The sequence below is a fragment of the Mastomys coucha genome, unplaced genomic scaffold (genome assembly GCF_008632895.1).
Source record: "Mastomys coucha isolate ucsf_1 unplaced genomic scaffold, UCSF_Mcou_1 pScaffold15, whole genome shotgun sequence".
NCBI classification, from domain to species: Eukaryota; Metazoa; Chordata; class Mammalia; order Rodentia; family Muridae; genus Mastomys; species Mastomys coucha.
The window spans coordinates 22,131,712-22,157,782 of record NW_022196897.1 but is presented as its reverse complement, the minus strand read 5'-3'; the positions used below and the strand labels follow the sequence as shown (position 1 = coordinate 22,157,782).

General features: G+C 40.0%; 1 protein-coding gene across 2 annotated transcripts in view; it reads left to right on the top strand.

Annotated features, from left to right (window-relative positions):
* Positions 1-26,071, top strand: part of Pbx3 (PBX homeobox 3) — a 197,609-nt gene that overhangs the window by 165,376 nt on the left and 6,162 nt on the right. For both annotated transcript variants that reach the window (XM_031369926.1, XM_031369927.1), the window contains exon 5: positions 4,446-4,581. In XM_031369926.1, coding sequence (XP_031225786.1) covers positions 4,446-4,581 — 136 coding nt within the window. The remainder of the gene's footprint in view (positions 1-4,445; positions 4,582-26,071) is intronic.

The following is a 26,071-nucleotide window of genomic DNA, read 5'->3' as shown; positions in this document are numbered from 1 at the left end:
GTATATATGCATATGTCTGAATATATGGGGCATATATTTTCATTTTTAAAGGGGTTTATATATTTATTTGTGTATATATATGTGTGTGTGTACTTGTGCACGTGTGTGCAGGATACATGAAGGGACTCTAGCCATCTTGTAAACATGGCTCTGACAGGTCTTGCCTTTCTTCCTTATTTCCTGCCTTGCTAAAAACTGTTAGATTACTTTCTTAATGCTAGCCACCAAGGTCTATTTCCTTATTTGCCTACTTCCTCTCCCTTGAAACTGATTACCAAGATCCACTTATCAAAGTGTTGAAGTCTAGCAATCAAAAGTCCCCATTGGCTCACCTAATTAACATGCACAATTAAAATTAACTACCCCATCCTAACATGGTTTTTTTTCTCTTTATCTTTATAAACTACCATTTCCCTATAGGCCTTGTGTGTCTCCTCTGTCCAGAGGCGGACAAATGCCCCTGTTTGCTCTCTCTTGTTCCCTTCCCTCATCCTCTATCTCCCGTCCTTGTCTCTTGTTCCCTGCCTGTTGTCTATCTGGACAAATAAATCTCCTTCGTGCTGAGAACCTGGTCTTCAGGTGTCCTGGGCAGGTGCAGTCTCCATGGAGTCCAGAGGAGGGTGTCAGATCCTCTGGAGCTAGAGTTTCAGAAAATTTTGAGTCTGATGGATGCTGGGAACTGAACCTGTGTCCTCTGAACCAGCAGCAAGTACTGTTACCTGCTGATCCATTTCTCCAGCCCCATCCACCATGGATTTGTTTATTTGACTCAATAATATTTTTGCTGGGTGGTGGTGGCACACGGCTTTAATCCCAGCACTTGGGAGGCAGAGGCAGGCGGATTTCTGAGTTTGAGGCCAGCCTGGTCTACAGAGTGAGTTCCAGGACAGCCAAGGCTACACAGAGAAACCCTGTCTCAAAAAAACAAAAACAAAAACAAAAACAACAAGAAATAATAATATTTTTGTTTTTTGAGAATTTCATAGAAAGTATTCTGGTCATATGAATGATTTCTGATACTTTTAATAGCTAGTATCAGAGTTTGGGAGGTGGCATCCAGAAGCAGTGGTTAATTTGTTTTTATCAAATTTGAGCTAATAAAAAAATAAGAAAGATATTAAGAATGCATATCTGCCGGAACTCTGTGCTAATACTTTCTATTCTTCCCTGTGAATGCTTTTCTGTTATTGTCTGCAAACATGTTTAGTTTCTATATAACTACATTTATAACATAGATACCTAAATGATTTCTCTTTCTTCCACAAAGTAAGAATGCTATGTCCTTGAATGAGCGGAGCTAAGACGAGAGGATGGCAGATCTGGGAGCAGAGCGTGCCCCTACTCAAGCCTGTCCCCCAATCCCAATCCCAGTGGTGGTGCTAGGACACACAGCCTTGAGACTGATATACAGTGCACATGGCCTAAGGCACAGCCATTTAAAGTATGGCACCCAGGGGCAGGAAAACCAAGGAGATATGCTTAATGGAAATTTAAAGCATAGGACCATCATCCTCTGTCCTATGCTTTCCAGTGAATACAGACCATGAATCAGTCTTTTGATTGTATTGGGCTCTGAGTGACCCCTCTGTGCCAAGAGGCAAGCTTGTTGTGCTCCAGGCCTACATACCTATCTAGACAGGCAAGCCCTTGCTTCATGTGCCTTTCCAGAAGACCATGTCCATGTTTTCTTGATAATTAGACAAGCTTGTAAACAATCACTGTAAAGGATTCAGGAACAAACTTGTGTGGCTGCTTCTTCCATGCTATAAGTCATGCAGAGCTAAGTCAATACTGCATTTTAATCTGTTCTCTTGACAAAAATTTTGAGCCAAACTTTACTTTCTAGAGATTTCCTTCCATTCCTTCCTTTACTGTTCCCATAGCCCAAACAAACTCCTACCTGTCATTTACTCCCATGAGCCTGGCCTTGCCCCTGGGCTCTGTGTTGTAGCCATTCAGTAGAGTTGAGTGGAATGGCTAACTTTGGGGTATGAGGAGGATTAGAGCAGACATCTAGATATCTGAGCTAGCCATCATTCAGTGGCAACTCATTGCTGTCTTCTAACAGAGGGTCCTGGCATGGCTGTCTTCAAATTTCCACATATAGCTGCAAAAGTGGGTTTTTATGTGCAAGTCATTCCTGTGTGCTCTCCATAGAGAATGCCTTCAGTTTGACATGTTTAGTATCAATTCTGGACCTTTCCTACCCCACTTACTTCACTCTCTACTCAACAGGGAGTGTGCCTCTGTGGAGGTCAGACCTCAGTCTTTATTTTTAGGTCACATGTGATTCTTGAAAAATGTGAACTCTTTTCTGTGGGTTTCTCATCTATCCTTCTTATTCTTCTTCCTCTACACATTTCATCATTAAATCCTTTAAATTTTAACCACCCCTAGAATGCAATGGTGTAACTCCCCAAAGTTATTAAGAAAGCTCAGGACAGAAGCCTGTGATGCCTTGATCAAACCTACATTAATTGCTCTTTTGACTGAGTACTGTACTGGCCAGGTTGTACCCAACATGCCATATCGTGGTTACCAGCAGGTCCGGACACAACATACTTTCCTGAGTGCAGGATATCACAGTTGAGAAAGTCATTAAGATGATTTTGAAGTGAGTGCTGAGAGAATTATCTAGGGAAGGCGTTTTCCAGTCACGGAGTAGCTAATCTAAAGTGAAATCTGACAGATGTTCATTTTCAAGCAGAAATTCTTCAAAACAGAAATAATAACTACCAAATAAAAGTGATGTTTTTGCTACTAAAAAAATGTTGTTAATAAATATTTGGTTTTCTGATATTTGCCACACACATACCCCTCTATCTAAAACAGCAAAATATATTCCTCTGTTTATTCCTTTGTGAAGAACTTGTACTGAAGTCCAGGCAGTTGCCTAAAGGGGAAATCCCACAAATCTTTCTTGATGTTTATTTTTTCTTCTCATTGCCACCACCCCACCCCACCCCCCATTCTTGCACAATTCCTATGGTATCTGCCTTCTAACTGGATCTTGAATCTTATTTCTGTGGCTTTTGCTGTGTTCTATCTTGCCATCACCTCCAGCTCGACTAGTGGTGCCAGATCTTCAGTAGTCTCTGCATTTCCTTTTGTGCCCTCTTCCAACTGTCTTCCATGTCAGGATGACCATTAAAAACATGGAAACTGGCACAAGCATATAGTCTCAGCACTCAGGATCAGAGGCAGGCAGATCTCTGAGTTTGAAGCCAACCAGGTCTATATAGAAAGCTCTAGGCCAGCCAAGGCTATATAAGACAACCCTGTCTTAAAAAAACAAAAAAATCAAAAATATATGAAAAGTGGGGGCAGTGAGAGGGCTCTGTGGGTTAAAATTCTTGATACAGAGCTTAATGGCCTAAATTCAAGTCCTGGAACCTACTTGTTGGAAGGATAGAACCAACTCCCACAAGTTGTCTTCTGAATACCACGCAAATGTCTCTAAACATATATCATGCATACACATATGCATACACACACATTAAATAAGCAAATGTAAAATAATTTAAAAAAAAAAAACAGGAAAACTTGAAGCCTCAAAAGCTTCCTTTTACACTGAGACTAAAAGCTTGCTTGTAAGGTGCAGCACAGCCTCTCTGATCCAACCCCGCCTTTCCTTCAGACCATCTCCCGTGTTCCCTAACTTTTTCTGAGCCCCAGCCTCTTCTTTAGGCTAACCAAGTGGTTTTGTATCTCAGGGTAATTTCCTCTGCCCTCTCCTCTTTACCTCTCCTCTTCATCTAACTCTATACATTTCTGGATCTCAGATTGATTTCCTCAAGGAGTTCTTTCCTGAGTCTGTAGCCTGTGCCCTGTGTCCCTGTTACACACTGTCATCTGACCTCACACTTTTTCTTCATGGCACTTTGTATGGTCACTGTGCTGCAAACCTACTAATTTCTGTGGGATTTTTGGGGACAGGGGATTTAGACATGTTTAGATTATATAGCCTTGGCTGGCCTGGAACTCATTATGTAGACCATGTTAGCTTCAACTTTACAGAGATGTTGCCTCTGCCTCCTGTGTGTTGGGATTAACGGTATGCACCACCCCAGCCCACTGTGCCCCAGCCTATGTTTTTATTTAATGTCTTTCTACTCCCTTTCTGAATTGCAGGTGCCTGTAAGTTCCCTTAGAGCATGTTTGTTTCATTCCCCGTGTGTCTTTACTTAACACCTAGAATATATTTTCGAATAAACCTTTTTTGGATAAAGAATGAGATAAACTATGCTTCACATTCTTACACTTTTCTTAGTGATGCAATAACTTAGACAGGGCAGAGCCATGTCAGAGGCTTCCTGAAGTCTCACATAGCTCTCATAGAGATGAAGTGGATGCCCACTTTCTTTTGTCTAGTCCTAATTAATTGTCTGTTTGGCTGATGCTGATTATACTGGTGACTCACTTTTTCCTCCCTGCTTTTCTCATAGACGGAAAAGGCGTAACTTCAGTAAACAGGCTACGGAAATCTTGAATGAATATTTTTACTCACACCTCAGCAACCCCTACCCCAGTGAAGAAGCCAAAGAGGAGCTGGCCAAGAAATGCAGCATCACAGTATCACAGGTGAGGGACCCCACAGGGTTGTGGTTTCTGGGATGTAGGACACCTGCTCCTCCAGAGCCTCATTTGTTGTTATAGCCAAATGGTCATCTTCAGAGAAGCCATTTTAATAATCTGCATATGTGCATTATTTAATATGAGAATTTAAAGCTCAAGTGATGTTTTACGAACACTAAGGACAAGGAGTGAAGATTTTTGTCCACCTTCCAGCCCTCAGTGTCAGTCTGCTTCTGACAGGTAAGTGTGCTACAGGAAGAGGCACAGTTAATATTTCAGTCACTTTCCTGAATATTATGTGTAGGCCTGCTTCCCTTACCCACATAACTCACCCAAGCTGCTTCAATAAGAAACTAATTTATATTTTGTTGCTGAAAGGAAATTAATTGAACTCTTTAGTGAAAGCCTAAAGAAGGAGTTCACAGAGTTGTGTGTAGGTAGCTGTGCCACAATGTTGGAATCCTGCGGATTTCTTTGCTTTCTTCCTTGCTACTCAAAGTTTTATTGTAGGTTGAGATAGTTTTCCTCAAGGCTGGAGAGATAGCTTGACAGTTGAGCTCACTTGCTGCTCTTCCAGAGGACTTAGATTCAGTTCCTGTCACCCACGAGACAGTTCATAACCATCTGTAACTCCAGTTCCAAAGGATCCAATCCCTTCTTCTGATGTGTGTAGGCACTTGATGCACAGACATATATCCAAGCAAAACACTCATATACATATAAAATAAACCATCAATTAATTTAAGTATATATATTCCACCTGTATCCATTGAAAAGCAGTGCATCTGTGCCAACAGGTATAGCTTTGTGATTCTTTGCTAACTATTAAGTAATGAATTAGATTTTATAAGCACTATGGAGATCAGTATACAGGAGGATATGTGTAGGTGAAATACAAATACTCCGTTTATGTAACTTGAACATCTTTGGATATTGCTGTTCCCTGAAAGATTCTGGAGCACACCCTGCTGTAGTGACCGAAGGATGACAGTAAATATATAACTGAAATTACATAAATTTTATTCAAATTTTCACTTTTTTTTAAAATAGTTTGCCATGTAAGCAGCGCTTCTTTTGGGAATGAACAGTGGTATTATAAGAACCAGTCCTGACAATGTAGAGCTTAAAGAAAATCTAACTCTCCTAAAAGTTCAACATTCAATAGAGTTGAATCCTCAATAGAGTCCTTTAAAAAAAAAAAAAGATTTATTTATTTATTTTATTTATATGAGTACACTGTTGCTGTCTTTAAACACACCAGGAGAGGACATCAGATCCCATTACAGATGGTTGTGAGCTACCATGTGGTTGCTTGGAATTGAATTTAGGACCTCTAGAAGAGCAGACAGTGTTCTTAACCACTGAGCCATCTTTCCAGCCCCTCAATAGAATCCTAATCCTTCCTGAACAGTTTCCACCACCCAGGGACCAGACATTCAAACAGGAGTCTAGAGGGACCATTCTCATTCAGACTACTACATTTTGACATATAATACATATATTCCTTCTATACACTTGAACCCCAGACATTAAAAAAAAAAATCCCCTTTGGATTCCAATGGATGTTTTATATTAATGTCTTATGTGACTGTTATTTAAGAGAAAATAATACCCTGAGTTTACACTGATTTTGTTTTGTTATTGGTTTTATTTGTTTGTTTTGAGATAGGGTCTCAATGTATAACCCTGGCTGGCCTAGAACTAACTCACTTAAGATCTGCCTGCCTCTGCCTCCATAACTGCTGGATTATAGGCCTGCAGCCACCACTCTTGACCCTAGGCTGCTTTTTTTTTTTAACTTTTGCTCTAATATTGTTTCCAGAGCAACTTTGACTTATAATTAGGATTTCATTCAAAGCTTAATTTCTTTTGCCTATTAAATTGTGGTGTACTTTGTTTCCTGCCCAGTTTCTTTTTAAAATATTTTATTTAATGTAGTTGCAGGCACACGTGTGCAATTTTGTGTGCAGAGATAGAGAACAACTTTCAGGAGTTGTTTCTTTGCTTCCTCCTGGATTATAGGGATAGAACTTCAGTCTCCAGGATGAAGATGTAGTTGATTTAGATTGCCAGGTACAGAGTTATATTTAATAGAAAATGCCTCTGTACAGACTGTGTAGCACTGACTTCCACTTGAAACACTGAGTATAATGTGCTGGGTTCCAGAGTGAGCAAACTGAAAGTGTTTGGATTTGAGTTGGGCTTTCTGGGGCTTGGATGCTTGAGGTCATCTTGTTCAGATCAAATACGTGACAGGGGCAACAGAAGGGAGAAAAGGCTTATTGTGATCACGGTTTGAGGATAGAGGCCTTCGTGGCAGGGAGGCCTGGTGGTGGGAGTATGTGGCTGTAGGTTGGATTGTGAATTGAACTTTGATCTCCATTGTGTCTTGCTCCTTTTTATTCTCTGGAAATGCCCTCACAGACAGTCCCAGGGTGTGATTTGTAGGTGACTCTGAACCCAGCTAAGCTAAGCATAAAGATTAAACAGCACAGTGCATGTCCCCAAACTCCAGTGAAAGGCTCATGTGGTGAGCCAGCTGACAGCCAGGTCTGCTTCCCTGCCTGAATGTTGTGGATCCTTTCATGTGTTTTTCTGCACCCACTCTTTGTCTTTAACTTTTAATAATATATTTGACACTGGGGAATAGCATACCTTATATCCTTTTCAAGAGCTCTATAATCCAGATTTTTTTTTTTGATAGCTTTAGTATATAGCAATTTAGATGTAGTTCTAGGACATATTCAATATATGTTTGTGGAATTAACAATAAAAGGTTTTCTTCTGGCTGTTCTATCAAGAGATTTCATTTCTAAAGGGACTGGGAACATACTTAACAAGTGTTCTAAAACACTGTTTAGTGCACTTATTTGCATTGTTTCTATGCTTTGAGAAGTGCTGAAATGGAGTTCCTCAGTGTGGCCTGGCCACACTGGCACTTGCTGCTGCCTCCTGCTGGTACCTCCATGTGGGGATTTCAGGCTTGTGTCATCGCACCTGACTTTTTTTTTTTTTTTTTTTTTAAAGCATGTATTTGTTTCTGTGTGCGAGGGGGCATCGCAAGTTCCTTTACCCACTGAACTGTTTGATGGTTCACATCTGGCTTTTCAGCTTCTTGTCTTTATTTGAAATTAAGACTTCCTATCTTGCTTAGGCCTCACTCAGACTTGTGGGTACAGTGGTCCTCATGTTTCCATCTTCCTAGTAGTTGGGTCTGTGGACATCTTCCTTACACCTGGCCACACCATTTATTTTCTATAGTTTGTTTTAAAAGTTTTGAGAAGAGGGTGAAGACCCAGAAATAATATAGACATAGATACTCACCTGTCTTAAGACAGGCTTCCTGATCTTGTCCTATCCAGCAGAGACTTTCAGCAGTCATGATATGTATCTGTTTAAATTGTCACAACTTTCTGGATTCACCTACTTCCTGGCTAAAAAATTACCCTCCCATGCAAATCCCTCTTCCTGTATCTCTGAAGTGGATGAAATGGTTGTTTGATTAAACACATTGATTTCTTCTTCCTTATAGTTTTTAGTTCAAGTTCATGAGAAGTGACAGCAAATAATTTAAATGTTTTCTTTTTATATGGGTGTTTGCCTGCATGTGTGTCTGTATCATGCACATGCATGGCCAGAAGAGGCCATCATTTCCTAGAAACTAGAATTACAGACAGACGATGTAGGTGATAAGAGTCAAACCTGGGTCCTCTGAAAGGACAACTAGTGCTCTTAACCACTGAGCATTAAGATGTCTCTAGTCCTTAACAAAGAATTGTGTTTCAGGTCTGACAGATCATCTGTTCTGAAAAGAGAACAATGTGCCCTAAAGTACAAATTATACTGAAAGACAATTAAATTTAGACATCAGAGATTATATAAATCTACCTTAAAATACTGAAAACATGTAAGAACAATACAGTTTGTTGTTGTTGTTGCTGTTGTTTGTTTGTTTGTTGGGATTTTTTCTGTGTATCCCTGTTGTCCTGGAACTCACTCTGTAGACCAGGCTGGCCTCAAACTCACAGAGATCTGCCTGTCTCTTGCCCTTGAAGTATTGGGATTAAAGGCTTGAATTACCATACCTATCCTAACTATACTTTTTGGTCACACATATAAAACTGAAATTTTAAACTGAAATTTTATTATTGCTTCAAATACTTAAGAATCAGTAGGAGCCAGGAATGGCAACCCACATGTGAAATCATAATATACAAAGAATTCCTGAAAATAAATAAAGAAGAAGCAGTGCAATCTCTATGTCTGCCCAGAGACAACTGATTAAAAAGTAGAAAGAGACCTTAATTGTGCCATAGAATATACAGGGTCAGTTAGATAAAAACATCCCAATTCTCAGGAGCCATCTGGAAAGTATAGCTGAAAAACTACAATTAAGCAACATTTTACACTTCATAGACTGGCAGAAAGTTAAGTTGAACCATGCTAAGGGTTCTAAGCATGTGTGCAGCAGCAGGGACCCCTGTTTCCTGCCAGGTCATTGTATTCATATAAGAAATGCCCAGGCCAGTCAACCTACAGTTTTACATCTATATGAAAATGTCCTGGAAATCCTCTCACCTAAAAGGAATACTGAAATATCACAAGAGTATTGTTGGTAACACTAAACTATCTGAAAACTTGAAGTACACAGTTGTCCATTTTCCTAAAAAGATAGATAAACAGTAAATTCCCATAATGGTCCACCTCACAGCCATGGAAGGATGAACTTTAGTGTGTATCAATTCCAATGTGGCCTAGAAACATCACGTCAAGTGAAAACGCAAATTGTAGACCACATGTAGTGTATGACCATCCTCCGTGACATCAGATGTGGAGACACATGGTCAAATACAACAAGGAGACTGACAAAAGGAAGAATGAGAAAAGGGATCAGGAAGGAATATCCAAAGCATTTCAGAAGAATTAATGCATGTTTGCATTTGAATGTGAGTTTACAGGGACTGACTTAAGTATCATTCATTGTAAACCTACATATAAGTTAACAAAGCTAGGTATGGTGGTGTACACTCTTAGTCCTAGCACTCAGGAAACAGGCAAGTGGATGTCTCTGAGTTGGAGGCCAGCCTGGTCTATACAATAGAAGTCTTTATCAGTGTTCAACTGGTTCTTAGCCTTACCTAATAGAAATATGTATGGATATTTGCCACAAGATTCATAGTAGAATATCTGTGGCAGTGGTAGTCATACGGCCAAGACAGTGCGAATGTCTAGAAATGGGGAAATCAGTGTGGTTTATTTATGCATAACTGAATTCAGCACTGAAAGTTCACTCTAGCTCTGTGTATTTGCATAATGCTAGAGACTCATGATTCCATTTGTAACAGACTCAGAAACAGGCCATGTTACCCTTAGGTGCTGGAACTGAGGGCCGCAGTTGCCTTTAGGGGAGTAGTGAGTAGTCAGGGAAGGACTCCTGCTCTGAGTGTACGGTTCCTGGGTGTGTTTGTGTTATGAAAATCCATCACGCTCCATACCTAGAATGTGTGCCTCTTTCTGTATGAGTATTTTTCATATCACCAAAGTTTACATGCACTGTGACAACAAACCTGTCTTGAGATTACATAAGCTTTTGTGGGAAAATATAACAAGAAGGGAATAGCAAGTTAGAGAATGAGAATGATAGATGCTATGGAGACAAATAAAGGAGGGAGAGTGTGGGGTTTGGAGATGTTCTCATTACTAGGCAAAAGAAAGGAAAGAACTTGGTAGAGTTGGAGACATGGACACTGTATGTGCAGTTGGTGAGGAGCTCTTTAGCAGAGGACACAGCATGGGAAGCCAGGGGTGGAAGCAGCCTGCATAAAGGAGGAGTAGAGGAAGCTACTAAAGAGGCCATGTGTCTAGATGGCTGCTGTGCAGTGGGGATGGCTGCAGCTTTTACTCCAAGTCAGGTGAGAAACAGGAACAACAGAATTACCTGTGTTCTAACAGGATTGCCATGGTGGCTGATTAAAAACAGATCATGGGGGTGAGGAGAAGCTGACACCAGCTGTAGCAATGCAAGCAGAAGATGATAGTGGCTTAGGCCAGGATGTCAGTGTGGAGGTGATGAACTGGTCTGGGTTCTGGATGCATTGTGAAAGTACTGCTGACATTGGAGGTGAGGAGGAGTATGGATGACATTTTCCTGAGCATTGCAGGTATAGAGTTATCATTAAGAACAATAGGGAAAGATTTAGGAGAGACATTTCAGAGAAAAAAGTAAGAATTTCTCCTTGAACATATTAAGTGCCTGTGCTGTAGCTCTCAAAGCTCATATGTAAAAACATAAGTGGAGAGGAGAGTGGAGATGAAAGCCATAGTTTGCTGTAAACGCAAGTCCTCAGTGGAGAATTCAGCTGGACCAGAATCAAGTCTCCTGTTCTGAGGCTTAGTTCAACTGAGAAACTGGAGTTCCCTTTCACACAGTAACCTGAAGAGTCTCAAAGCTGTTATTGCAAATTTCACATACACTGAGACTCATACTTAAGTTGTCACATTTTCTTAATTAGTGGAGCGGATATTAATATTCCTTTACTTTTGGAGTAGAGCTAACTTGCATGGGTTATTCAAGTTCTAAAGACACAAAGTCTCCATTGTTCTCCTGATTCTGATTTTGAGTCTATCTTTTCAGTTAGGTGTTTTTAGAATGAAAAATGTTAACTTATACTTCACTGCTGCCATACTGAAAAGGATTGTAATGAAAAAAAAATGATCTTTTTTTAAGCAGAAAAGAACCAGAAATAGTAGAAGTTAAGTGGCATTAGATTCATTTCTTCATTCATGCCATTAACCAACATTCCAAAGCCTTTAAAGTTGGTGCACAGGACCTGTCTGTTAACAGTCCAACACAAACAACATTGACCTGTTCTTTACAGATAAGGAGTCTAAGGTTCAGAGAATGATTTGACAAGGACTATTTCAGGCCTTCTTGAGTGGCAGAACTAGGGTAGAGATGCTCGATATAAAGGAAGAAAGTGGATTGTTACTTTTTTTCCCTGCCAGTGGCAGTGTGGTTCCCGTATTCCAGGCGTCCAGGCAAGCGTCTGGCTGGTGTGTACAGACTGGGCTCTGGGGAGGACTGCATCCTTCCTCTAAGCTGCTGTGAAGAAGCTAGGCTAGTTAGTAGTCTGAGGTCTCTTACTCATTAAACTACTTACTCCAAAGCAGTGAATATTCAGTAAGCTAATTAAAATTTGTAAGTAAGATTTCCTTATTAAAAAAATCTATTAAAAACAAGAAGAAGCCCGTTAAAGTAATTATTAGAGCAGGGGGAAAAAAAGATGACTATCAAATTACCATATCTGTTTCAGCTGTCCATAAAGGCCTTTTCAGTTGCTTTGGCAGCAGACACCAGCAGAAATGGTTTTCGGCTGTAAGTGTGCCGTAGATAGACCAGAAACAGCTTGGAGGAAAATGGCTGCTATTGTGTTATGGAGGTTCTTTCACACTGTTTTAAAAGGCAACAGACCTTCTATTCTAAAAGCTCCTATTTTGTATCCTAGTGGAGATGAAGCTGTCACTAAACAATGTATAAAGAATAAAAGAGTCAGATGTAAAAATATGAGAGTGCTTTGAGTGGGTGGTAACACCTAGTACAGACCAGGGACACCTGCTTCATCTGGGAAAGGGGTGCATACCATGGGGCAGTGGTTAGCCTGCTCTTAGGCCTGCTTCAGGAATGTCAAGTATGCATATTTCAGCCTGGGCTTTTCTGATGGACTCTCTACCTCTCCTTTTGAGATACTCAGATCTAAGAAGAGGGGGACTAATCTATTCCCATGGTAGACTTAAGTGGTTTTGAATTTTCCTATCCTAAAGGAAGTCCCCATCTGAATGTGGGCATTCCAGCTTTCCCTCCTTTACTGTACCCAGCCCCTTTCTTCTGTGTAAATGTGTATTCCCTCTAGTCCCTCTGCATCCCGTCTCTCATCACTGCATCTCACCTTTCTAGTGCCTCACTTCTGTGAGGCTTGTCAGGGCAGTAGGCTAATCTGCAAGTCAGGGTCCCAGCAGAAAACAGATGGCATGCTCAAAATAGAAAAATGTGAGACAGTTTTAATAAAGTGACTATTTATAAAACTGTGGGCAGAGTGTAGGGAAACAACGGATGATGTTGGCAGTTGATTCTGTTGCTTCCTCTTAGCCCCAAGAGATACAGGAAGAGTTGCCAGAATCTCAGAAGGATTTTACAGGGAAAAACCAGTAACGAGCCCTAAGAAGAGGCAGGGTGCCAGGGGAGTAGATACCACGGCCTCCTTTTTCTCTTTCTCTCATCTCCTTCCAGCCTGCAGCAATTGGCAAGCCTGAGGCAGAGGGCAGCCTTAGGGCCCACAGCAGGGTGGAGAGCAAGGGGAAGGAGTGATCAGAAAATAGATTGTGTAGCCCACGGCCAAAGACCCAGATTAGTGCAGGATGTAGGCCCAGACCCCCTGACTTCTCCAAAGGTGCCCTTGACTGCCTTTTTCTTTCCTATTGGCTGCTTTTCTGTCCTAACTCACCTATCAGCTCTGCCCAGACATAATGTGATGAAAGGCTTACTTACCTCCTGCTGATAGCACCAGGAAGGGCCCTGTAGGAAAGATGATATGTAGAACCTGGAGATAGATGGATAAGATGTCCACAGAGGGAAACTAACAAGGAAAGGCATTCTAAGCAAAGAAAAATCCATCAGCAGAAGGCTGGTCTGTCAGGTAGCCACAGCTAGTTTTATCCTGTGTGATGTTGTAGGAATCAAGGTTGCTGACTCCAAAGTCTCAGACCAGCCTGGACTCTAATCCCAGTTTTTTCCTGTTTCATTATCTTTGTTGCCTTGAGTGAGTCTTTGTATCTCTACCTGCTTTGCTCATAGGTATGATTGAGCTAGAAATAGATTTATGGGTGCCTCTGTGAGAAAATATGTGAAAACCACCTATAAGTGGTTGTCAGAGTCAGAAAGTGTTAAGTAGCAAGTATGTGTGTGTTTTTCTGCGATTGTCTCTACCCACAAGAACCATGGAAAACAGTGTACTAATTTCTGCTCCTTCAGAGCTAGCTTTCATTGATAGCCAGTTTATACCCTGCCCCCTGCATATTCTCATATCTCCCTTTTTTTCCACAGCTCTTAGCATAATTCTAAGGGTTGAACTATTGAGTGGTATTCACTTAGAGATGGTAAACTCCATGTTGGATGGAACTGGTTGTCCTATTCAGTGCTATATTCTTAATGCCTAACAGCATCCAACCCAGACATGAAACATTTGCTGAGTAAGTGGCTTAAGATAATAGGTATTGGAAAGTCAAAATAGAGCCTGACTGGGGAGGGCCTACACTTAATGAGGCAGAGTGGTTTAGATATCTTACTTGTGTCTATTAACCTAATAATATCCAACTAGCAACTTCAGAGTCATTGGGCAGTGTTGTATCATGAATGCCACAGAGATCATCCTGCCTTTATGGAATTAACATTCTAATCAGGAAAGAAAAGATACATGTATGTACATATATGCACACATCCATGAGCACATATATATGATATGACCCATATTAATATAGTTCATATAATTGTTATATGAGCAATTATATAAGATATCATATAACATAATAGCAAGCAAAAAGGTTATAATTATTAGGCTATATGTATATAATCTTACATGGTGCTAAGTGCTGTACTGGCTGGTTTTGTGTGCCAACTTGACACAGGCTGGAGTTATCACAGAGAAGGGAGCTTCAGTTGGGGAAGTGCCTCCATGAGATCCAGCTGTGGGGCATTTTCTCAATTAGTGATCAAGGGGGTAGGGCCCCTTATGGGTGGTGCCATCCCTGGGCTGGAAGTCTTGGGTTCTATAAGAGAGCAGGCTGAGCAAGCCAGGGGAAGCAAGCCAGTAAGAAACATCCCTCCATGGCCTCTGCATCATCTCCTGCTTCCTGACCTGCTTGAGTTCCAGTCCTGACTTCCTTTGGTGATGAACAGCAATGTGGAAGTAAGCTGAATAAACCCTTTCCTCCCCAACTTGTTTCTTGGTCATGATGTTTTGTGCAGGAATAGAAACCCTGACTAAGACACGTACTATCCCATAGAATAAGGAGAGGTATTCTGAAGAGATGCATGGTTAGATTTGTGAAAAATAATTCTAGCACTAGCAATGCATATTAATTTAAATGTAATAAATGAGTGCTTTGCAAATCTCATGGCAGATTCTAAGCCCCAAATTTATGAAGAGCCGTAGTTTCCACACAGAATAAATAAATAGTAATCCATGTTAAATAGTCAAAACTAAAGTATCCAGAGTGGAAATAAGAGTGTGCTATAAAAGCAACACTTATACTGTCCACTAACTTAACTGAATAATAAAGTTGTGACAGGGAGGATCGACATCGTCAAAGAGATGAATTTAAAGCAAATGTCAGTTGAGAATTCCATACCTGCCAAAATGCCTTTTGATAGAAATCAAATAAAGATGTTTTTATGAAAAATTGAAAGAATTTGTCTCACTCTACCTTTAAAAAATGTGTGTGTCTCTGTCTCTCTGTGGGGTGTGTATGTGTGTGCACTCACAAATCTTCATAAAGAAGTAAAAGATTCCAGGCTGGATGGAAGCCGTAGAATATGGTAAGCAGAGGGTAGCTGGGTGGGTTTGAATCAAAATCTATTGCACAAAGATGCTAATGTCCTACTTTGTTTATAGTATGAACAGAATTAAAATATATGATGATAGTGCCTGGTAAGTGATGAATTAATCTTGAGTGGTCAAGACTGAAATCTTTAGTTGCTTTAAGGGTGCTAAAGGGCTATGCAATTTTCAAATAAATACCAAGGAGATAAAAGGGGGAGGGAATACAGAGTAAGTGAAACAGATTAGAAGTACTTTTGGGATTATGAGATACCCAAGTATGTCAATAATCATATTCTAAACATAGTCAAATAGGATATAAGAGGAAAATTATATATTCTTTAAGCGATATACTTAAAATATAAGAATATGGGAAAAACAAGAGTAGTAACCTCAAAAACATTTAGCAGGCAAACGATAGCCAACAGGAAACAATACCAGATTCAAAATACTTCAAGACAGAAGGTTTTACGGGTGATACAAAATAATCTTGTGATAGCCACTCTCCGTTTGTGAGCACTTGATAACATCAACTCAGAATAGAAAGCAATTCAGTAATTTCAAAGAAAATTAAAATCCAAAAAAAATCACAGTAGAAGAATTCTATATCTCTGTGTTCCTGAGCAGCAGATGGACACAAATCCACACTGCAGCATGGACACAAAACAGTGCTTCTGCTTCTCAAGCTTTAGCATGCATAAGAATGATCTGTCCATCAGAATTCGGATCTCAGGGCCCTGTTTCTGTAAGTTCTGAACCAAAGGCTCTGCAATGGTTCTGACCACTTGTAGATTCTAGATTAGTATTGATATTGGTTGTTCTAGAGCATTTAATTATCACAAATATAGAAGATTTGAATGTAAATTTGCAGCTACATAAAATACTATATCCAATAGTTACAGAATATGTGTGCATGTGTGTGTGTATGTGTGTGTGTGTGTACAACAATTTAGACATTATATATTCTGGGCTAATGAACCTCCTCTACTACATTTTATTTTTCTATGTATTTATTTATTTATTTATTTATTTATTTAGGTTTTGGGGAAGGACAGGGATTCAGGTAGTCCAGGCTGACCTTGAGCTTGTTATGTAACTTCATCTTCTTGTCTCCACCTTCTGAGGGCCAGAATAACAGACAACTTCTACCACATGAAGCTCCTTCATACATTTTAAACAAGTTAAGACAGAGTATACTTTCTGACTACAGTGGAGTTATAGTAGACATCAGTAATAAAAAGACAGTAGAAAATTTCTGAATGTCTGGAATTTAACCAACATCTTTAATTAACCCCTGGGTTAATGAAGAATACACAGTGGAATTTTGAAAACAATTTAGTTAAGTGATAATGTAAATACAGGTATGTCAAAGTTTCATTGACTTCTAAGGTTTTGCTTGGAAAAATATATTTAAATGCATGTATATAGATTATGTATACATTGATTATAGTATGTGTATGTATATATTTTGTACTTATATACACACAAATAGCTGGAGGTAAGTGATAGGGAACCATCTCAGAATAGTAAGGGAAGCTAATATGAGACTAAGAAGACTAGAAAGGAGGTCAAATAGTAAAAGTAAAGGCAGAGATGACCATAATTGAAGACAAATAGACTATACTCCAACAAAAGTGAACACTGCTTCTTTGAAAATTTGTTTTATGGGGCTAGAGAGATGCCTCATGGTTAAGAACACACACTGTTCTTTCAGAGGACCTAAGTTCAGTTCCCAGTAACCACATGCTGCAGCTCATAACAGCCTGTAACTCCAGCTCTGGGGCATCCAATGTCTTTGGCCTCCATGGTTGCCTGTATTCACATGTGCATACCCTCACATAGATGTATAAACTTAGGTAAACACTTGGGTGTTCAGTCCTTTAGTATTCATCATGAGCCATGTGTTTGTAGTTTTTATTCTTAGAAATGGAATTAAAAGATGAGTCTCTAAGTAGAAATGGGAGCCTCAAGAAAGTGAGTAGGTGGGCCTGCTTTCTGAACTCAGACCAGCATCACTTGCTTATGTGTTCCACTATTTTCTAGCTGAATGTCTGAAAAGGTCATTAAAAGACTCTTTATGTCTTTGTTTGCTTGCTTATAAAATAGGGAAAATAATAAAACCTAGCTCATTTGATTGTTGAGAGAATTGATCGCCACATATGGAATGCTTTGTTGGCCTTTGTTAATGTTTATGCTTGCTAGCACAAGTGTAGTGACCAACAGAAGGAGGGTAAAAGGAAGACTGCATGCAAGAGGTCAAAGCAATGACAATGGGGCTTGCTTTGGGGAACACAGTGCCTTTCCAACACTCATGAGATGTGTAGGATGAATACTATGGCTTGAGTTTCTAATTTGCACTAGTAGATCTTGGAGCCCAGGGGTAGAAAGAGGTTAAAGGACTCATGATTTTCCTAACTGGGACCATCTCAGTTGGCAATAGAAGGCCAAAGTAGGGACATTCTAGAGTGGTAATTTTCCTTTTCTCATGTCTCATTCAACTTGTTAAACTATTGTCCTACAGTTATACCAGCTCCTAGCCAAAACTCATTTTAGTTATTCATAACCCAAAATAGACAGCGGCAGTGCTCTTTCATATCATAAATTCTGAGAAATTTGTATTCCAATTGTAAATCCATGTCCAATCAGTATAGCCAAGGGCAGAAGAATTTCTGACCAAGGTACCCACCTTGGTAGTGCTGGGACTTAGAGTGGGCTGTTTAATGGTTGTCTGTAAGCTCAGAGTCCTGACATCTCTTTGTGAGGTTCAGTGCTTATTGAAATCACTGAAGATCGAAGTACAATTTATTTGTCATGAGCACCCAGTCATTGCTATTTTAGCAGCCGTTCAGCCAGCATTTGGGGCTGGGAGCTGATCATTGGACTTAATCAAGAGAGGAATCAGGAACTAGAGGTTCTGACCAGCAAATCAGTGTACTAACCCCAACTGTCAGCCCCCAAGTTCTCACAGACTCCAAAACGCTGAGATCCAGGGTGAGCAAGGAATATGTCTGTTCTTAAACTCTCACAGACCTAGCCTTGCTGTTGTCTTTACTCTTTAAATGCATATAATGTGGTTTAAGCAAGGTGTATTCATGTATTTTCAAGAGCAGGATTCCTTTTAAGGTTAGATATCCCCCTTTAAAATGAAGTCAGTCAGGAACCAGGTGTTCACCATGTGTGGGAAGCCCTAGGTTGACCTCCAACATTGTAAGAAACAATAATGAAGAGAAGGAAAAGAAGTCAATGACATTTTCTTGCATTTTTTTCAAAAGAAACTGGCATGTGTGTGCTAGGCAGTGGTGCTGGAATAAACAAGGCTTGGCTAGGACTTTTATATAGCGCTGGATAAAATTTTATGTTTTTATTTACCATCATTAGATTTATATGAAACATCTCAGGGTAAAAATCTGCCCTGTTATTTAGAACACCCTTGGGTTTGAATTCTGGGATACTGTGTTACCTGATGACAGTTCCACCTTGTAGCACACTAGTCAGAGCTGTTCTGTAGCTGCAGTGCCCCTGTTGTGAGACTGTGGCTTCTCTGGAGCCCAGGAAAAAAAGCATGGAGTGTTTACCTAACCTAGTTTTATTTTTAGAAGTAGGAGAATTTTTTTTTTTTTGAGGGAAGGAAAGAGAAGTAATCTTAAAGGACACACCATCTGTGGAAGCTACTCTCAGCACGTGTTTTAGGAAGATGAGCGGTGTCATCCTGTGTGTACTGTGGCCATGAGGCTGACGGTTTATAGACTCTTGCAGATGAGGCTCTTTGTGAATGTCACGAGTGGTTATCAGTCTTTCATGTGTAGAGAAGATAGAGCAAAGCCAAACTCTAAGGGTGTCAGCACATTATGGCAATAAAATCTTTCACAGCTTCCAACAAACAGACAAGCAAAAATACTGTTCTTGACTAGTATTTTAAATTGACTGGCTTTAAATTACTTCAAATAACGTGGAAGCCAAATCTCAAGTTTTTTGGTTCTTCCATTAGAAGTAACTGTGTTCCAAAAGTTGGTTTTCAAGCCTGTTATATATTTGCAGTTTATTTTCTAAAGTGAAAATTTAAAAGATTGGGATTATCATTTTGTACTGGAAAGTTGAATTTTTACAGCAGCACCATGAGTGGATGTCATAATCCCTAATGTAGCCCAGGACAGGTGAGCCTTAACTGTCATGACTGGCCTACAGTAGACAGGAAGACAGGTAGGCAGGAACTTGCAGAGCTGGTACTCTGGTTAGCTTTCAGGACCATTTATCTGCCTGTCCTTTACAGCCTCTGGGGAGATATATCACACAGGCTTGCTGCCCTCCAGAAGCTGCCAGATGCCTGCCTTGGGGGCAGAGGAGTGAATGAAATGAGGTTTAGTGTTTACCAACATATTTGCTTTAGAAGTTCAACAGACCTGGCTCTATCCTTCATTTAAAACTGAGCTATAGCATGGGATAAGAACATATCGATAAGGGAGAAACTATTTGATAGAAGTAAAACATTAACCATGCAGTTACACTTACCATGTCCCATTTTACACAACTTCCCATTCAGCATAATGTTTGCTTAATTAGGCACACTACATAAAGCATGCATCACAGGTAAACATGAAGAGACACAGTGGCAAGTTTGTCAAGAGCTGTGCTTCATAAATTTTCAGTTTGCTAATTTCAATAGTGGTGCTTTCATGTTAGCTATATCTCTTCTTCCAGACGTGGTCTGCTGTGGAGGAAGAGCTAGCACCTGCACTTGTGCAGATTAAGTCTCAAAGTGATAGCTTTCTCCTTTACTTAATGTTGTTATTAACATGGTAGATAAATGTGATAGAAATAGAAATGTAAGATACAATTAAAACCAGCTGATAAGTTGCCTGTTGGTGACTGTATAAACATTGTAGATGGGTTAGCCTTTTATTTTAACATGGAATTTTTCTTAAATACAAAGCTGTACGGAAATTTTAATGGCTTGAGATTTACAAAGTGATTTAACTTTGTATTCAGAATTCTGGTACTTGAAATCTCTCCCAGATAAGGAATTAGAGTTGATTCTTTCTGTAGCATTGGGGCCCAGCATAAAACTCTTAAGTATTTGTGACTTTTAGTAGTATGTGTTTATTGTCACTGTGTTGCCTGGTCTGGTCTTGATCCCCTAGGCACAAACAATACTCCTGTCTCAGTGTCCCATGTGCTGAGACTACAGTCATATGCTATCATATTCAGCTCTCAGTAATTGCTTTGGAAGCAAAACTGCATAATGACACTTCTATAGACAGTGAAGTACAGACAGGCTGGTGATCGCCCACTGACATGGCTGTCTTGATGTGTATGAGAACACCACACACTACCATGTTTGTATTTTACAGAATTCATATCTGATCCACCATTAGTCATGACCACACTTAAATGGTTGGGGTGACACTTCCTTCCTGTGCACACATACAAGTATATATATATATATATATATATATATATATATATATATATATATATATATATATATATACATACACATATAAATACATATATGTGTATATATACACATATATATATATGTGTGCATCTATGTCTATCTGTGGATATTTTCACACCTCATGTTGTATGAAAGGAAAAATTAACTTTTCCCCTCTTTGCAGTACATTATGAATAATTCCATGCCAATAAGTATTTTTCTTCAACATGACCTGTAATCAATAATTGTTTTCTATCATACAGGTCCCTATATATTTTTGTTGTTATTATTACATATTATTTATTTTTATTGTTATTATTATAAGTAGGATTGAGGTAAATATCTTTATACAAGTATCTAATTCCTTAGAGAATATATATATATATATATATGGTTGTTGTTGTTGTTGTTGTTGTTGACATAATCTCTGGAAAAGTTATTGTAAATAACAAGTCACACACCACACACACACACACACACACACACACACGTTTCTTAAATTGAATACCTTTTCCTGGAGCTGACCAGTTTATTCTTGATCTAGCTGCAGATGCTCTTTGTATCCAATGGGAGTGGTTACCCAAGTGAGCCCCATGCTTACAGTGAAGAAGGACTTCTCTAGGCATATCCTGTCCTAGAGTTTCCTGGCTGTGGCCACAGAAGAATTAATTCCTAGCCAGAATTAGCCCAACCACTTCAGGCAGCATTTTCCAGGGGAGCCCTAGTGCTCCAAGCAGCAGCTGGTGATGCTCCCAAGGACATCCATGCAGAAGGTTTAAACTCTCACCAATGGATCTTTTGTATGAGTGTGTATTATCCTTCCTCAAACCCATCCTCTTAAGGTTGCTGCAGGAAGCTTCCTGTCACTTGTTTTTTCCTTCCTCCCACTTCCCATCTCTCCTCTGATTTTCTAAAAGAAGGAATAATTGACCCAGTACCTCAGAGCCTTTTGCCCTAAAGTACGAGCTCCTCTTTGGTCCTCAGAAAGGGCTAATATGAACTGTATTAGTAATATCCTATGCTTTGTTCAAAATTTTATAACCTCTGCCTCTCTGATCAAAAAAATATGTATAATAAACTTTACACTTATGGTTCAAAATAAGTACTTTTATTTATCAAAATAAGTATTTGTATTGCTTTCACCAATTTTAGATTTAGTGCAATGACAGCTTAATCCAGAAGGGAATATCAAACATGTATAGCTTTATAATTATAGGAAATAAAAACAATTTAAATGTTTAAATTTCCATCTATTTCCTATGCTAAAAAGCATAAAAGTATATCACATTAGGATAATATGGGAGAGAAATAAAATGGAAATGTACTTTTAAGAACAAAAAGAATGTAAGATCCTGAACCTCAAAAAGGGAGCTTATATGTTTTAAAGTGGGTCATTTGAATTGCTGTGCTATTGTGTTTGGCTGGCTACATCTTAAAGACTAGTGTTGCAGTTTTATTTTGAAATGTCAACATATATGAAATACTGAATAACATTGTTTATAACTCTAAGACTTATAATGAAAAATTGTAGATGCCAACTTTAAAAATGTACAAGGAATAAAAAATGTGTGAGCTAGTACATGATTTTTCAAAATTACTTTAGGGAAGATTCTAGCAAATTGCTCACAGCCCCTCAGCAATGGACAGGCCCAGCTCCACCTGCTCTTGCCATCAGCTACCACATAGCGGTGGACCCTGGGGCTACAGCAATCTGATACCTTCAAGGCACACCGGCAGGCTCTACCTGTCTGTTCCTTAACAAAGCTGGCCCACCTGCAGGGATCTCACCTGTCACACAGCAGTGCCTCTCCTCCCTCACCCAAAATGCAGCTTACTCTTTCATCTTCCCCTCAGATCCTGCCTCTATCACCACCAAAAGAGAGATGAGAGGCAAGGAGCTGGAGAAGTGAATACTCTCTGAGGTCTGAGGATAGAGGAGGCCACAGCTTTCACTGTAGCTATTTGTGTTGGTGTGAGCTTCTGGAGGGTTTGCCACTGAAATTAGGAGTGGAATGAAACTGCTGAGGCTCAGTTTAGCTTCTTCCTTACCTCGGAAGGTCCCTCTAAGTTCTCAGACCTATTAGGACATCTCTCTAGCTCAGTGTGACCTCATCATATCCTTCAAGATTTGCTAACTGTGTTGAGGGGCTGCTATGACTTATGCCATGTAGTTACCTTTTTGTCTCCCCACAGCACTTAGGGCAATACTGACAATAACATGCTCGGTAAACATTCTCAGAAAAACAGAAAATACTGATGGGAAGTCCTTCAATGAAGTCTAGATCAATCACATTTTGTTGTATGGTTTGGGCAACTTGTGAATGGTCTAGCTGTCTTGTTCCTTCATTGATAAAACGTGGAGAATAATAATAGCTAATAGTGATCAGATAATGCATGTGCCTAGATCACCAACACACTCAACCATTCTATGAGGAAGGTGTGTTACTATCACACTCATTTTATATGAAAGGGGATTCAACTTGTGCAAAGTCACTCAGCTTGTAAGTGACAACATAGATGTGAAAGCAGAATGTGAGCCCTAGCCATTTAGCCTTCATATGGCCATACCTGCATCTGACTTGACTATTTGGCTTGAAAGTTCAAAGTGAGAGGGTAAGGAGAAGTCATATTGAGAAGCTGGAGAGCTTTCCAATCAGTAAAATTACTGTTGTTGTTTTGTTTTGATGTTAGAGATTGAACCCAAGGCCTCCTTGCACATGGTACCACGGAGCCAAAAAAACTGTTCCAACCCCAAAAGAGCTTTGTCTTTTGAAGTGGTCATCTGCAGGATATATGCAGGGGACATGGATCTTCTAGCATATAGAAGAGACTGGAGGCTTTTACTGTCACTTGACCTGGGAGAAAGTTTCCAGGTACCCTTCTCGCTTCTCCGACTTCCAGATGCTCTATCTGGGGCCAGGCACACCAAGTGTTAGTAGAAAAGTGCTTATGTTTTTATTCTCATTTTTAATTAATCTTAAAATTCTTGCTTGGTCCTTTGCCCCTCTCACAGCCAGAGGTGTAAATCATTGATGTGGGACTCAGAAGAGAAGAACAGGACAGTGTAGTCCATTTCCCCTTACCAATTTCCTGCCTGTTTCCACTGAGAGACCAATGTACAGACCATCACAGTTCAGCAGTAGAGCAGGCTGTCCTTAGTGGCCCGTTCTGCAGCCTGGATCTGTTGTGAGCACTGTTGCAAGAGGGGTCACGTGCCCTATAACTTTTGTGCTTCCCACTGAGTAACCATGGGTCTTCTGCAAGTAATTGTATCCATTTCTAAAAGATGAAAACTGTTTCTGAATTTAGGTGTCAATTTCTATATTAATTACACTGCTCTGGGTTGCGCAGTCTGAACTCACTAGCTGATTGCCGCAGTACCCCAATCTGTGATATCAGAATGTGTGTGATGTGCATATTTTAATTTGAGAAATAGTTTAACATTTCTAGATATTCATTTAAATGTGGTTATGCAGGTTAAACATAACGTATGATCGCTGCTTCTTTCATTGCTTCCAATTAAACCTTGCTTGTTAGTTTAACCTCTAGGTAATCCCATCAAACAATTGATGTCAAGGAAACACTGCCCACAGTAGCTGCAGATGAGTGGCCATTAATTTTAATTGCCTTGATATTAAAGATTAAGAAGTATTGGGACTGGCAGAATGGAAACGATCTGATGTCAAGCAAACCCACTTGCTAAAGCTTCCCCAGGCTGCTGGTGATATTAAAATTTTACTGTGAGAATTAAATAAACCTTTATTAGTGATGACTGTTGTTTGATTGGTCCAGGGGTGTGCATAAACAGAGGATTCTTACATATCCAGAGATGAGGCCTTCCATAGTAGAGATTCCTCAATTATGAAACTGTTAATAAAGCTGTAATCTGATTTTCTAGGCTAGGTTTCATTAATGTATTATAGCTTCTCTGATTGTCAAGGTAATATTAACTACAAAGTACTGAATCCAACAGAGAATTGTTGAGAAGGAGGGAATTCTAAGACAGGGCCTTTGTTGCTACATTCAGAGTTGGGGGATTTTCATTAATTATGCGTAAGAAATGCCAGATTCTGCCTCAACCAGGACTGCCTCCCTTTGTACTGTAAACAATATATTCAATACTTAACTCTTTCTAAAGCCTAATGGCCAACTCAAGAAAGCCAGAGGGCTATTATATATAAAAGCAGCCATGTGCTTGCTAGCTGGAGATGTGCCTTCTAAGCTGAGACTATGAACTGTGGAAGATGGGTAGATTCCAAGAGGATTTGTTTTAACAATCAGTATCAGAACTTGAACATTTGGGTACTATTTATATCTTGATTCTTCAGAGGATGTGGTTGGTTAGTTAGCTTTTGGTTTTATGGCCTGTCTGCCTGCCTTTCTTCCCTCTTCACTCGCCTCTCTCTTTTCTCCCCTCTCCCCTCTCTCCTCTCCTTTTCCCCCTCTCTCCCCTGTCTCTCTGACTGGATCTTATGCATTGGAAGCTGGCCTTGAACTTGCTATGCAGCCAAGGATAATCTTGAACTTACAGTCTTCCTGTAGGGAAGAATGCAGGGATTATATGTATGCACCACCACTCCTGTTTAAGTGGTGCTATGGATTAAACCCAGGGATCTGTGCTTGAGAGAGAGAGAGAGAGAGAGAGAGAGAGAGAGAGAGAGAGAGAGAGAGAGAGAGAGGAGGCAGATGTTGGAATAAACTGTGGAGGGTCTGTGGGAAGAATAAGCTCTGGGAAGGATGGCTAGCATTGCTGAGAGGCTAAACTTTGCCTGAGGATAGCTGAGTGGCCTGGGCAACCACCTTGTTTTGAGGTGAGTTTTTTCCATATTTCTGAGGAGCCTCTCAAGTGTGCTCATGTGTGTTTATGTGCACATGTGTGTACTCAGTGCTTTGATGGCAGCATATGGACAACAGTAAGGCCAGTGCTATCATTTTCTCAGGGATTCCCTGCCAGAGCTTTCTAGCCTTCTCCAGGAGGGTGAGTGCCATCAGTTGAAGAATGAGAGCACCATTTCCAAAGCAATTAAAGACTTGGCAGAGGTGGCTAGCAGGGCTGCCCACTGTAGAAAATTGGGTTGGAGGGCTCTGAACTGAATCCCATTTCTTTTCTCTGCTCAGGGACCCTGAGGAGCTCTTCTGGATAATACCTAGGGTAGAGCAATGGCTGATGCCACACCAATGGTTCCTCTGCTAGATTAGCAGACAGTTCCTGGGAATATTTTTAAATTGTTACTTTAACAAAAGAGAGGCAAACTCCTAGGATACAGCATTGGGCATGCCTTCTTACATATGGTTATATGACTTAGCTTCTTTACATAGCTCAACTACAGGTGTCTAGGTACATTGTATCAGTCTGAGAGCTAAGTGTTAGGCTCTTCTTTTGCTGTTTATGAGTTGTGATAAAATCAGCCTTCTGCCAGCATCCTCTTTCACCTTTGTATTGGCTGATATCACAAGTAGTTTGGAAAAA